Source organism: Phyllostomus hastatus, unplaced genomic scaffold (genome assembly GCF_019186645.2).
Source record: "Phyllostomus hastatus isolate PE091 unplaced genomic scaffold, TTU_PhHast_1.1 phas_scaffold_1674, whole genome shotgun sequence".
Lineage (NCBI taxonomy): Eukaryota > Metazoa > Chordata > Mammalia > Chiroptera > Phyllostomidae > Phyllostomus > Phyllostomus hastatus.
In genome coordinates this window covers 20747239-20760522 of record NW_025334011.1, presented here as the reverse complement: position 1 = coordinate 20760522, position 13284 = coordinate 20747239, and the positions used below count along the sequence as shown (strand labels likewise).

The window sequence follows — 13284 nt, the reverse complement described above, 5'->3', positions numbered from 1 at the left end:
TTTAAAGACCCTGGTCTGCATCTCATGGTCTAATGATACTTTTCCAACACAAGGTGGCAGCAACAGCAGAAAAAAGGGGAGGCTGCTCCCACTTGCTGGAATCTAGTGGTTCCCTTCCCAGCATAATCATAAGAAAGTTTGGCATTTGTGTAGCAAGGGAACAAGGCGGATGGTGGATTGGGCTGGTGCAGAGTGGGACAGGCAGAGAGGTAGCCAAGACAAAATCGGTAGGGAAGGATATCTAGAACCCCCGTGAAGGACACAGGCAATCACAAATAAGAGAACACCCACACCCTGAGATCAGGGTAAATGAACTAGGAACTCATGTACGGCTTTACTCCAGAACTTAAACCCATCTCTTGAGGTGTGTTACACACAGGAGGGCCCAAATAGATAAAACGAGATATAAATTCATGGATAGAGTGAACAGATGGGGGGAGGGAGAGGAAGACTGTTGTTGACCTTGAAGTTTGATCAAGGTAGAAAAATAAAGATTAGGAATGATAGGATGATAGATATTCTTTAATTTATGGGATTAAACTGTGTCTTTTTTTTTTCCATTCAGATACTAGATCTCATTGAATTTGCAAGCTTATTTTTTAAAAAGTTTGGAAACTTGATCATATAACTACCTTGATATTCTAAATACAGTTTGAAAATTGTTTAATTCAATCAGGCATACTGATTAAAAATAGAGCTTTATTTTTAAGTGTTAAGTGGCTTATAAAAATATTTTTAACACTGATGGTTTGGATTTGTGCTATTCTGATTATTTTTATGATGTGTGAAACATAGTAGTCATATACTGATGACCCTAAGGTAATGTTCATTGAAAATGCTAATGAAAATAATCTTTGTATTCCAGATCCTTCCTTGCCTAATTCTCCAGCAACAGTTCCAACAGATGGCTTTATTAGATATGGTAAAAGTAGCTACTCACTCGTAAAACTTAGTTTAAAATGGTATGACGCAGAAGACTATTGCAAGCATCAGACTTCTTCTATGGCTAGCATCCTAGATCCCTATAGTAATGCATTTGCATGGATGCAGATACAAACATTAAATGAACCTGTGTGGATCGGCCTGAATAGTAACTTGGTAAGATGTAGACATGTGTCTGACTTGACATGGTTGATAAATTGTGATTGAATATGATTCTCTCTCTATTCATCCTGTTGAACACTTGTTATACGTAGGAAAGTGTGCTGGGGTATAAGGATGATACCAACATGAACAAGACCCAGTCTTTCAAGTATCCAGTGCTTTCAAGGATCTAGCAAGCTAGTGATATATGACAGAAATCAAATAAAGACTTACCTAACTTATGTTAACTCTCATATTGCTTTTTAAAAATGTTTTTACTTAGAGCTGACATACCATATTATGTTAGTTTCAGGTGTACAACATAATGATTCAACCTTTATATACCTTGCAGAGTGATCATAATAAGTCTAGTAACCATCTGTCACTGTCCAAAGTTGTTGTGATATTGACTCTCTTCCCTATGCTGTGCATTTTATTCCTGTGGCTTATTTTATGACTGGAAGTCGTTACTTCTTAATTTCCTTTCCTGCACTCTCTTCCCTCTGGCAGATGCCAGTTTTGTCTCTACCTATCAGTTTCTTTGTTTTTTTCTTTGTTTGTATTGTTTGTAAGATTACACATATAAGTGAGTAAAATCACATATCATTTGGTATTTACCTTTCTCTGACTCACTTATTTCACTCACCATAATACCCCCTATATCCATCCATATTGTTGCAAATGGTGAGACTTCATTCTTTTTTTTAATGACTGAGTAATATTCTGTTTATGCACTTCTTTATTCATTCACCTTTTGGTGCACAACTCTCATATTGCTTTTGAACATTAAAATTAATTCTGCATCTAAACAGTTTTATTTATTAACTTGTTTCTTTCTAGTGTCATGATTACAACTGTGCCATGGGATTTAGGGAAGCAGGCCAGGGGCATAGTTCCTGGGTGATGAGGATACTTTTTATTTCTTGTGGCAAGCCATTGCAAAGTTGTTTTCAGTCCTGAAATTCTGAGAGCTTCCATCTCTGTGTAAGAAGTTTCATGCAGTCAATTCCCTATACTCCATGTTGGCAGAGAATGGGGTGGAGGGAGAGATGAGTCACAGAACTGAGTGATAATGGAGTTACTGAAGCATTCCCCAAATGAGTCTCTCTGATGCCCTGTGATCCACCTACCCTCCATGCATACATCTATTCATCAACTAGTGAACTAGCAAACTTCTAGAAGAACCAGAGGTGTCAACAAGTAGTATAATTAAAAGACTATACAAGAAGTATCAAAGAGAAGTGACAGCAAGGTCTACAAGAGGAGAGAAAGGGATCAATTCTGCCACAGGAGAGATTCTCAGGGAAGGTCAAATTTTATAGATGTTGCCTGGGATGGTGAAACATAAGGAAGGAATACCAAAAAGAGAGAAAAGGATAGAAAGGGATAAAACTCACAAGTAGATGGGTGCCAGATTTTATAAAGTTTCTAATGCCATGAGGCAGGGATTGAAATTTACACTTCATGCAATGAGTATTTCCTAAGTAGGGAAGTGAATATTTAAAAATAAATAGTTCCATGATTTCTGTGATTAAACTTAGGCAAGACAATTTTATGTCTGTGTTGACTCAATTTTTAGTAATTAATTTGCTTGATAATTCATTCATTTTTTTCTCTCAGATGTGGTCCCAATTCTTTTGAGTTTAAAATAGGCTTTTATTTATTTTAAGAATGATTAAATGGCTTTCTACTATACAGACCTTTATAACTAATAGAGTACTATTATTTTCTTTACATCTATGGAGTTAATGATTTTATAAGCACTATTTAATTAAACATGGTAGAATACAAAATTCTACAAAATTCTAAATAACATACTTTTGATCTTGTCACTAAATCTATGGTAATTGACTTGGTAAATTAAATAATGCTGTTAAAATGGGACAATTGTTTAGATTGTTCAAAAATTTCAATTAATTTTATGTATCATGTGGTCTTAGGCATTACCTATAAAATCTCTTCTGGACTGTTGAAAAGATATATTGATAAGTAATATTTTAAACAAATATTTTACTTAATTTATCTTTAAAAAGAGGGGAAAGGAAGGAGAGAAACATCCATCAGTTGCCTTTTGCATGAAACCTGGACTGCAACCCAGGCATGTGCCCTAACCAGGAACTGAATTAGTGACTTTTTGATTTGCAGACTGGTGCTCAATCCATTGAGCCACACCAGCCAGGGCTTAATAAGTAATATTTTTGATGTTATCAATTAATTTTTTTGTGACCGTGAATTTGTTTGACTAAATTTAATGAGACATCAAGTGTGTAAACTGAATAAAGCAATCAGCTTTTTAAACAATGTCATCATGGTCAGTTATGGTTGAAAGGCCTTGTAAGTGGAAGGCAAGACCTACACCCCTCTATTCCTTACCCACAGTACCTTACCTAAGTCATTGACCACTGGCCTGTTTCAACAGCCAAACAATAAGCTTAGAAGCAATGGGTTTCTGTCCAGAGTCCATGAGTTCAATGAAAATTATTTAAATTTTATTATTATTTCAATGGTGATGTAATAAATATTTTATTTGGAAGGTAAGACCTTTGTTTGTCACTGAAAGCTTACAAATAAGAAGAGTTTCATAGAGACAACATAGGGCTTTATGTCAGTTTTTCAAATTGTCTTCCAAGGATGTATTTATTGTTGTCTTCTTTTCAAGAAAGGCTGTATTTACTGAAGTTGAGTTGGTAGAAACAACCCATGATGTTTTTAAAAATTCCTAAATGTTGAAGGTTCTTTGTGAAGTCATGGTCTTAAATATATTTTTAAATCTTCACTTGGCTCTTCTGGCATTTTCTAAATGAAGCACGACCCATGTTAATGGTGTTTTGTTTTTGCAGACGGGGGGTGACTATGTTTGGACTGATAGATGGAGGATGAGATACACTAATTGGGCTGCTGATGAGCCCAAACTAAAATCAGCCTGTGTTTATCTGGATCTGGACGGCACCTGGAAGACAGCACATTGCAATGAAAGCTTTCATTTTCTCTGCAAAAGATCAGATGGTAATTGAATATACAAAAGCAATCTAGCCATTTGAAATTTTCTCAATAAGCTAATACATACCACTGTCAATATTGTTAAACTATATAACATGTCTTGGGGAGCTTAAGAATAAAATAAAACATATTCCTTCACCTAACAAAAGATTGACTTGGTAATAAATAAATATACATAAATCAAAATAATGGAGATAGAAATTTTTCTTCATTGTATGAGTATATTTGCTCTTTATAAATTTCTGAGTTTTCATAATTGAGATTATTTGAATCTGTGTAGGATTCTCTAGGAAATTATTATTGCTTTTGATGTCAATAGCATAAATATATCAAAATAATTTTATCAGAATGCATGTAGATTCATCAGTTGGTGATATTATGGTGATAGTGTCCTACTTAGCATGCAGTCTTAAAATTGGACGTCCATAGCTGAGAAGGGTTATAGGGTTTAAGGTCCACCCCCACACCCCCCAAAAAGAGTGTCTTGAAGGGGGACTATCTTTGCAAATTATTTTTGGGTCACTTTGTTTTTGGTATTTAATGTATTTCTGGGTACCTGTTGGGCTACATTCTTAATTATGAGTGCAATTGATTGCCACCATTCTTTAGTGAACTCTAAATACATTCTACTGAATTATATTTAAAATGAAAAAAGATGAAGTAAATAGAAAGCCCAATAATGAAAATGATAGATACAAATGATTAGAACTTAAAAAAATGATAAGCGATGAAATTTTCCACAGCTATTATTATATTTTTCTGCACACTGTAGAAACTTCATATTTTACTTTATTTTTAAATTTTTTTTTAATTAACAGAAGTCCCTGCCACTGAACCTCCCCAGCTGCCTGGCAGATGCCCGGAGTCAGAGCACTCAGCGTGGATTCCTTTCCATGGCCACTGCTACTATATTGAGTCTTCATACACAAGGCACTGGGGCCAAGCCTCTCTGGAATGTCTCCGAATGGGTAGGTGCCACATTTACTGTAAGAAAGCCCCACAGTCATCTATTCCAGGTTGCCATGATACTAATAACACGGCACATTAAAAACAGAAGGAATGTAAAAATACCTGTTTATTTTCCTGAATAATTTATATTGTAACAAAATAGTCAACATCATGTCTCCCAAATGTAATTTCTAATATTGTAGCCTCAAAAATCTTAACAAATTTGTTAGAAAATAGTCATCTACTGTGCAATACTTTCTTACTTTTGGCCCTAATACACTAAATTGTTAGGATTCTCATTCTCAGCTATTCAGAGTATTGTATTCACATCTTGTCACCAATAAGCTCAGGTTTACAAGTGTTCAGGAACAACTTTGCTTTACCTTAAATAGACAAGAATTTATATCTGGTTATTTTATTTGTGAAGAAAAACATAAGAAAACTCAGACATGACATAAGTGGATAATTTTCCCCTGAAATAAAAATGCCAAATAAAGTTAATTTTTAGGGTACATTAAAAAATTCACTTAGTTAAATTTCACTGAATATTTTACTATTTGTTTTACTAAATTTTGATTATGCCCTAAATCAGGGTTCTTCATCCAACAGTGGCGTGCAAGAGCTGTAGCCTCATATCCTGCAGGTTCATTCAAAAGTTAACCTTGAGTTTTTACTTTCTACTTTAAGGTTTGTATTTTTTCAGCTTTACTGAGGTAAAATTGATATAAAACTTTAGGGCATGTAAAGTGCCTAACATGGTAATTTATTACACATACATCATGAGAAGACTTCCCCCATCAAGTTTATTAATGCATCCATCACCTCACATATTTACATTTTTTCTTCTTTTGGTGAGAACACTAAAGTTCTCTTTTACCAAATTTCAGTTACACAATACAGTGTTATCAACTGCAGCTACCATGTTATATGTTAGATCCTCAGACCTTATTCATCCTATAATTGAAAGTTTGTACCCTTCTACAAGGCTCTTCCTATTTCCCCTGTACTCCTTAGCCCCTGCCAACCGCCATTCAACTTTCAGTTTCTGTGAGTCCATTTTTTTTAAGTTCCACATGTAAAGCTGATATGATGTAGTATTTGTCTACCTCTGTCTGGCTTACTTCACTTAGCATAAGGCCCTCCTCGTTAATCAATGTGGAAATGGAAGGTTTTCTGTCTGTTTAAAGGCTGAGATTATATATATATATTTATCTCCCATTAATTGTTCAGTAGCATCTTGTTTAATCTCCATATATGTGTGAATTTTTGTTTTCTTCTTGCAATTTATTTCTAGTTTTATACCATCATGGGCAGAAAATATGCTTGATATGATTTCAATCTTAAATTTACTGAGATTTTTTTGTGGCCTAACACATGGTCAATCTGAGAATGTTTCACGTATGCTTAAGAAGAATGTCCATTTTTTTAAATACCTGTGGCTTCTTATTTTGTTATTTGTTTTTTTATTGTTTATTCTATTACAATTGTCCCAATTTTTCCCCTTTGTCCCCCTCCACCCAGCCCACTGCCCTTTCCCACAGTCAATCCCCACACCATTGTCCATACACATTCTTTGACTAATCCCTTCCCCTTCCACCATTTCTCCCTTCACTCCTCCCTTCCTACAGCTATCAGTCTGTTCCATGTCTCCATGTCCCTGGTTTTATTTTTCTTGTTAGTTGATTTTGTTAATTAGATTCCTGTTATAAGTGAGGTCATATGGTATTATAATTAGCACTGCTATGAACATAGGAATAGGTAGGTTCTTCTGAATTGGTGTTTCAGGATTCTTAGGGTATATTCCCAGAAGTGGAATTGCTGGGTCATAAGGCAGTTCCATTTTAAATTTTTTGAGGAAATTCCCTACTGTTTTCCACAGTGGCTGCACCAGTTTGCATTCCCACCAACAGCACACTAGGGTTCTACTTTCTCCTCTTCCTTGACAGCACTTGCTGTTTGTTGATTTATTAATGATGGCCATTCTGAGAGGTGTGAAGTGATATCTCACTGTGGTTTTAACTTGCATCTCTCTAATGGGTAGTGATGTTGAGCATTTTTTCATATGTCTATGGGCCATCTGTATGTCCTCCTTGGAGAAGTGTCTATTCAGGTCCTTTGCCGGTTTTTAAATTGGATTGTTTGTCTTCCTGGTGCTGAGTCACATGAGTTCTTTACATATTTTGGAGATCAAACCATTGTCTGATTTATGATTGGCAAATATGTTCTCCTATACAGTTGGTTACCTTTTCATTTGGATGATTGTTTCTATTCTGTTCCATTGATCTATGTGTCTGTTCTTATGCCAGTAGCAAGCTGTCTTGATTATAGTAGCTTTGTAGTATAGTTTGATATCAGGTATTGTGATCCCTCCTACTTTGTGCTTCTTTCTCAGGATTGTTGAGGCAATTTGGGGTCTTTTTTGGTTCCATATTATTTTTTAAAATATTTTTTCTAGGTCTGTGAAATATGCCATTGGTATTTTAAGATGAATTGCATTGAATCTATAGATTGCTTTGGGTAGTATGGACATTTCAATGATGTTAATTCTTCTAACTCATGAACATGATGTATGGTCCATTTATTTGTATCTTCCTTAGTTTCTTTCTTCAGTGTTCTATATTTTCTGAGTATAGGTCGTTTACATCCTTGGTTAAATTTATTTCAAGATACTTTATTTTTCTTGTTGCTATGGTAAATGGGGTTTTTCTTAGCTTCTCTTTTTGATAATTTATTGTTGATGTACAAGAATACTATTGATTTCTGAATAGTGACTTTGTAACCACTACATTGCTGAATTCACTTATTAGGTCAAATAGTTTTTTTGTGGATTCTATAGGGTTTTCTATGTACCCTATCATGTCTTCTTCAAATAATGACAGTTTTACTTCCTTCTTCCATTTTGGATGTTTTTTATTTCTTCTTCTTGTCTGATCACTGATGGTCATGACTTTGCCCTCTACTATCATTAAAATCTTAGCAAGTTTAAAATATCTTCTGTATTTTATATTTTACTTAAGTACAAAATGAGGTACCAATAGTACCCACTTGATAAAGCTGTTGTAAAAATTTAGTAAGGTCATGCTTATAAAGCCCAAAGCAAACTGCCTGGCATAAAGTGCTTAAAGTATATTCATTGTTACCATTATAAAGCGATAGCTATTTACTCTAAAATCTAAGGCTGACATTTAATCAGTCTTAATCTGATGTGCGTTGTCAATGTCATAGTCATTGAACCAGCCTCTCAGTAGCTGTCTCCCTACTTTGTACAGTCTTATACTTAACAGCTGAATTCATACTCCTGCAGTGCACTGCATCGTTCTGTTGCCTGAAAAAACTAAGTGTTCTTTCCTCTAAATACCAATTTACTGCCATTTGTAGTAAGGCCTAACCCAAGTCTTTTTTTACCCATTGACTGTATTAGTCCAGCCAAACTGCATTATCTATTAACACTATTAATTCTTCCCAATAGATCTATCTGCCTATCTACCGTCTATCTATATCATATTACCATAAACCAATATAGAGGACTCCATGCATCTGTGAGTCATCTCTGTTCCTGAAGAAGCTCTATACTTCCCTTTTTTTCTTGTCTTTTCTCTTATTCTTCCTCTTTCTGAAATTATTTTCTATCCTTTCTGCTTGAAATCTTATGTTTCTTGATATCTTAAGTTCTATTTCCTCTATGCTCTCTTTCAGTTGCTTCGCCTAAAACAAAATCAAAAGCATGTTGTACTTATTTTATTTTCTAACACATCCTTTCATTCTTGATTCACAACTACCTACATTATTATAACCCTATTAAGACCTTCTATGTCCTCTTTCTCTTTGCATGTTCTGCAGCAGCTCATTTAGTGCTTGTACACAGATGATGCTTTAAAATGTATTTTCAGAATAGAAAACAAAATTCTGAAAGGATAAATGTCTACCCCTTAAAATTCTCCCTCTTAAGTGGATATGTTCGAATGATTTATATTGCTCTTAGCATAAATACTGTCATTATAAAAATATTTTCAGCTACTTAAGTGTATTCCCATCATATTTGTTCTTCTACATTTTGCAGATGCCTCTTTGGTTTCCATTGAAAGTGCTGCTGAATCAAGTTTCCTATCATACCGAGTTGAGCCACTTCAAGGCAAAACCAACTTTTGGATAGGGTTGTACAGAAATGTTGAAGGTAATTTTTGCAGGATGATTATTTAGTTACAAATATTTCAAACTAATGTATGTTAAACAAGGTTTCAGTTTCAGAAACTCTTGCCTTAAATAATGGTTAATTTGTAGAGAGTTTTAAAATTAAAAACATTTTCATTTGAGATAAGAACTGAAATTTTCAATGACACATATGTTTTTCTATCTTGAAAGTTGCTAGTTAAAATAATATTTTCTGTAGTTGTTAGTTTAAGAAGCTTTAAAAATATTTCCTGTCTTTTACCAGAAAAAATACATAGAACAAGATAAATATACAAGTTTGTATTAATTAGGAATAAATTTTCAGCTAAAACTGTATAAGAAACATAGTCTCACTACCCTTTCCTGTGATAATTAGCTATTATAATATCATCCATTAAAAGTCTAACTGTAAACAAATATTGATTGCAATATAAAATAATATGCTTAGAAGTTTTACATGGATAAGTTGAACTTATTTTAAGATGGAATTTTTAACTTATATTTTTATTGGCTCTATCTGATCACCAGGAAAGTGGATATGGATGAACAACAATCCAGTCTCCTATGTCAACTGGAACACAGGAGACCCCTCTGGTGACCGAAATGATTGTGTAGCTTTAATTGCATCTTCTGGATTGTGGACTAATATTCACTGTTCTTCCTACAAAGGATATATTTGTAAAAGACCAAAAAGTAAGTAGGAATTTGCTCTCTGATACATATGTTGACAGGCCACCATCACTTTCTGATATTAAGACGTCAGGCATGGGATTATAATGTGATTACAGGTTTCTTGCAAGCCCTCCCCTGTGTAAGTGAAAAATACAGCCTACCATGGTGATCAGTTGCTGTCTGCAGCTCTGAGTGAGCATAAAACACTCCCCATCTGCTTAGCTGACATAATGGTTTTGATTTATCAATCCCCTTATAATGGGATATCCATGCATATGGGTCTGCAAAATTGCAAGCAGTTTTGGAGAGCCAGGCCGCAAAGACTTATGGCATGAGAAGAAAAGGTGAAAGAGTCACCTTGGCAAACTGGAAGGAGCAGGGTTTTGGAAGGAATCAGAATTATTACAATAAATCACATAAGGTTTAAGGAATAAATCTTGTAAGACAAATTAAGCCTCCTTCTGAGATTTCAGTGGCAGACCATGGAATGACAGGGATTGGGCAAATTAACCATGTTATTTGCCCATGATATGATACTATCTGGCCTTTAATAATATTTTTATGCCATTCCACTTCATACAGTAGCCTTCCCAACATATGAAGTTATTAATTAAATAATATATAAATAAATTAATTAGATAAATAAATACTCCATCTCCCATAGATTTTTATTATCTTAGAATGGTATAGTTATTCAGGCTTTTAAAAGTCTGTTCTAAAGATACCACATACCCTTTGGTGCAGTATTGGGATCTTATTTCACTTTCATTCAAATGTTTGTAATACTTAATGCTTCCATGGGCCCATTTCAAAACTGCTAGCCCAGAATACATTGTTTATGGGTAGACTGGGTAGGTTTTTGAGAATGAGTATCAGTGGTTCAAATACAAATCTGAGGGCTGTATGGGGTGGGCAAAAGTAGGCTTACAGTTGTGAGTACACAAAACACAGTTTATTCCTGTATTATTATTTATTAATTATTATAGTATTTATTTGTATTACAAGTGTACCCACTTTTACCCCTCTCAGAATTTTTAGATCTTCCAATATATTCAGACTCACCATACAGCTGCAGGATGCTGCTATGGAATAGACAGATCTGATTTATCTGTATCGTATCATGTCATGTCACCATAATCCAAACATGGAGGATTTAATATATCTGTGAACCAAATAATACTATCTATATATGGGTTTTACAAATATTTAATAATTTTCTTATTTTACAAACAGTTGTTGATCCTGAACCTACCCACACATTAATGACAACAAAAGGTAAGACCATTTGGAAATTTCAAGTTCCTTATTCATAATGTATTAATATAGTTTGTCTAAACAAACCATAATAATCCCTCCCTACATCCCCTGTACTCTCATTAGACTTGCTTGCGCTGCACCAGCCTTTGTCACTATGTCATCAGCCTCCCTTGACTGTCACTCTAGAAAATCAGGCTTTGGGGACAGGTTGGTGGTTTTACCATTGATGCTTTTAAAGGCATTGATTACTCTGCTACAGAGAGTCACCTTATAAGAACCCATAGGAGAAATTTCTCCCAGTAATCCATGAGGTTTTTTTCTTTTTTAAGCAGTGGTTTTCATTTTTAATTTTATACATAACTTGCATTAGGTAACATCCTATTTCACTCATTTGGTTGGCTGCTATAAAACAGAGAGATTTATGGCTTGCTGTAGCCTTCTTGTTAACCTCAGGACTCCTCTTCATTAACCAATCATATTCATGAGCCCACATTTGTACTACTCTTATTTTCTCTTTTTCCTAATAGTTGCACTTGCTTTTTTATTGTCATCAGCATCATCATTACTATCCTATTTCTTTTCATATAATATATTTGTAAGCAGCCTTATATTATTTTGAAGCAGGCTATTTTAAAACATTGCAACTGAATAGTCTTGCAACTGAATATGTAGCATGGAGCTATGTAGCATGGAGCTACATAGATAAATGAAATAGTCTTGCTACTGAATAATAATCATAACATCTAAAATAATCCTCTATTCTGTTTTCATGCCTGCCTTTCTGTTTGACAAATGTCATTGGAAAGAATGTTTATGCATTTTTGTTTTTCAAAAAAGGAAGTTATATTGTTCTCCATAGCATTCTACCATCTACCTCCCTTCACTTTTTTACTAATGGTTTTATTTATTTCTAGCTGACCCGAGGAAGATGAGCCCTTCTAAACAGCCTTCCAGTGTGGCAGGGGTAGTCGTAATTGTGGTCCTCCTGATTGTAATGGGTGCTGGCCTCACTGCATATTGGTTTTATAAGAAGAGACGTGTGCATTTACCTCAAGAGAACACGTTTGAAAACACCCTCTATTTTAACAGTAGAACAAATGCAGGAATTAGTGATACAAAAGATCTTGTGGGTAACATTGAACAGAATGAACATGCAGTCATCTAGTACTGCAGTGTGATTTAGATATATTTGAATTTCATAAGATTGCAACTGAAATGTTAAGGTCTTTCATTCAATCTGATTGTTTTGTTTAAAATTAGGACTGTGTTGCACTCGTCTGTGCCTTTTCTTTGCCTAATGGAGGAAATAATTGCTCATTTTCTAGCCTGGCAAGATATTTTCACAAAAGAGAGATGATATTGACTGCCACTTTAAAAAATGTCTTAGGTGAATACATAGGATGATAATGTCAACACTTAAGCACCATTGGTGTGTCACTATTGTGAACCGAATGCAGATTATCTGAGTCCCAGAAGCAACCAACTAAGCTTCCTGAAATAGTTTAAGGAGCTCCCAAAGAAATGTTACCTATTGAATAATAATTCAGTAATTAGAGGGCCATTTTAAAAAATTAAGTCCAGGTAATCTCAGGTGGCATAAAAATTTAGTCATTTTGTCTTTTTAGCAATTTTAATTTTCACTCCAATTATTTAGAATTGTATTTGTACATGAGCAGAAAGAATAAGGCCGCTGAGAATCTTGTTTTCCCCAAGCAGGGTTTTGAGGCTGAATATTGTAAAGGTATTCTTTGTCCTGTTATATGTATATCAGGAATACCAAGATGTGAAATAAAAATGTAAATTTGCATATCTGGATGTACTTAGATAATGTGAAATAAACATCAAAGACAAGGTCTATTTTTAACAGATCTGTATTTTGGTGGTTTTGCTAAGTGTATGTTTTTTAAAGTGAGAATTATTTATCCATTTACTTTACCTTAACTTTACTCTTAAATAATCTTGTTAATAGAAGGATTCTTTAAATTAAACTTTTCATATCTTTAAAACAAATAGGTTGCTAAAACACTAAGTGTAAAATGAATTTTACCGTAATGACTGCCATAGTTCTCCCAGATCTTCCCTGATAACATTGACCTAGCTCAGAATTCAACAAAGTCAATGTTATTGGGAGGTAGATCTCTGAACATCTTACTC

General features: G+C 34.4%; 1 protein-coding gene across 1 annotated transcript in view; it reads left to right on the top strand.

The window, feature by feature from the left end:
- The window catches only part of MRC1 (mannose receptor C-type 1), a 79074-nt gene extending 66076 nt beyond the window's left edge, over positions 1-12998 (top strand). Inside the window, exons 24-30 of the mRNA XM_045857981.1 lie at positions 866-1098; positions 3924-4089; positions 4902-5051; positions 9092-9205; positions 9730-9894; positions 11107-11148; positions 12045-12998. Coding sequence (XP_045713937.1) covers positions 866-1098; positions 3924-4089; positions 4902-5051; positions 9092-9205; positions 9730-9894; positions 11107-11148; positions 12045-12295 — 1121 coding nt within the window. The 3' untranslated portion in view covers positions 12296-12998. The remainder of the gene's footprint in view (positions 1-865; positions 1099-3923; positions 4090-4901; positions 5052-9091; positions 9206-9729; positions 9895-11106; positions 11149-12044) is intronic.
- The last annotated feature ends 286 nt before the right edge of the window (positions 12999-13284 follow it).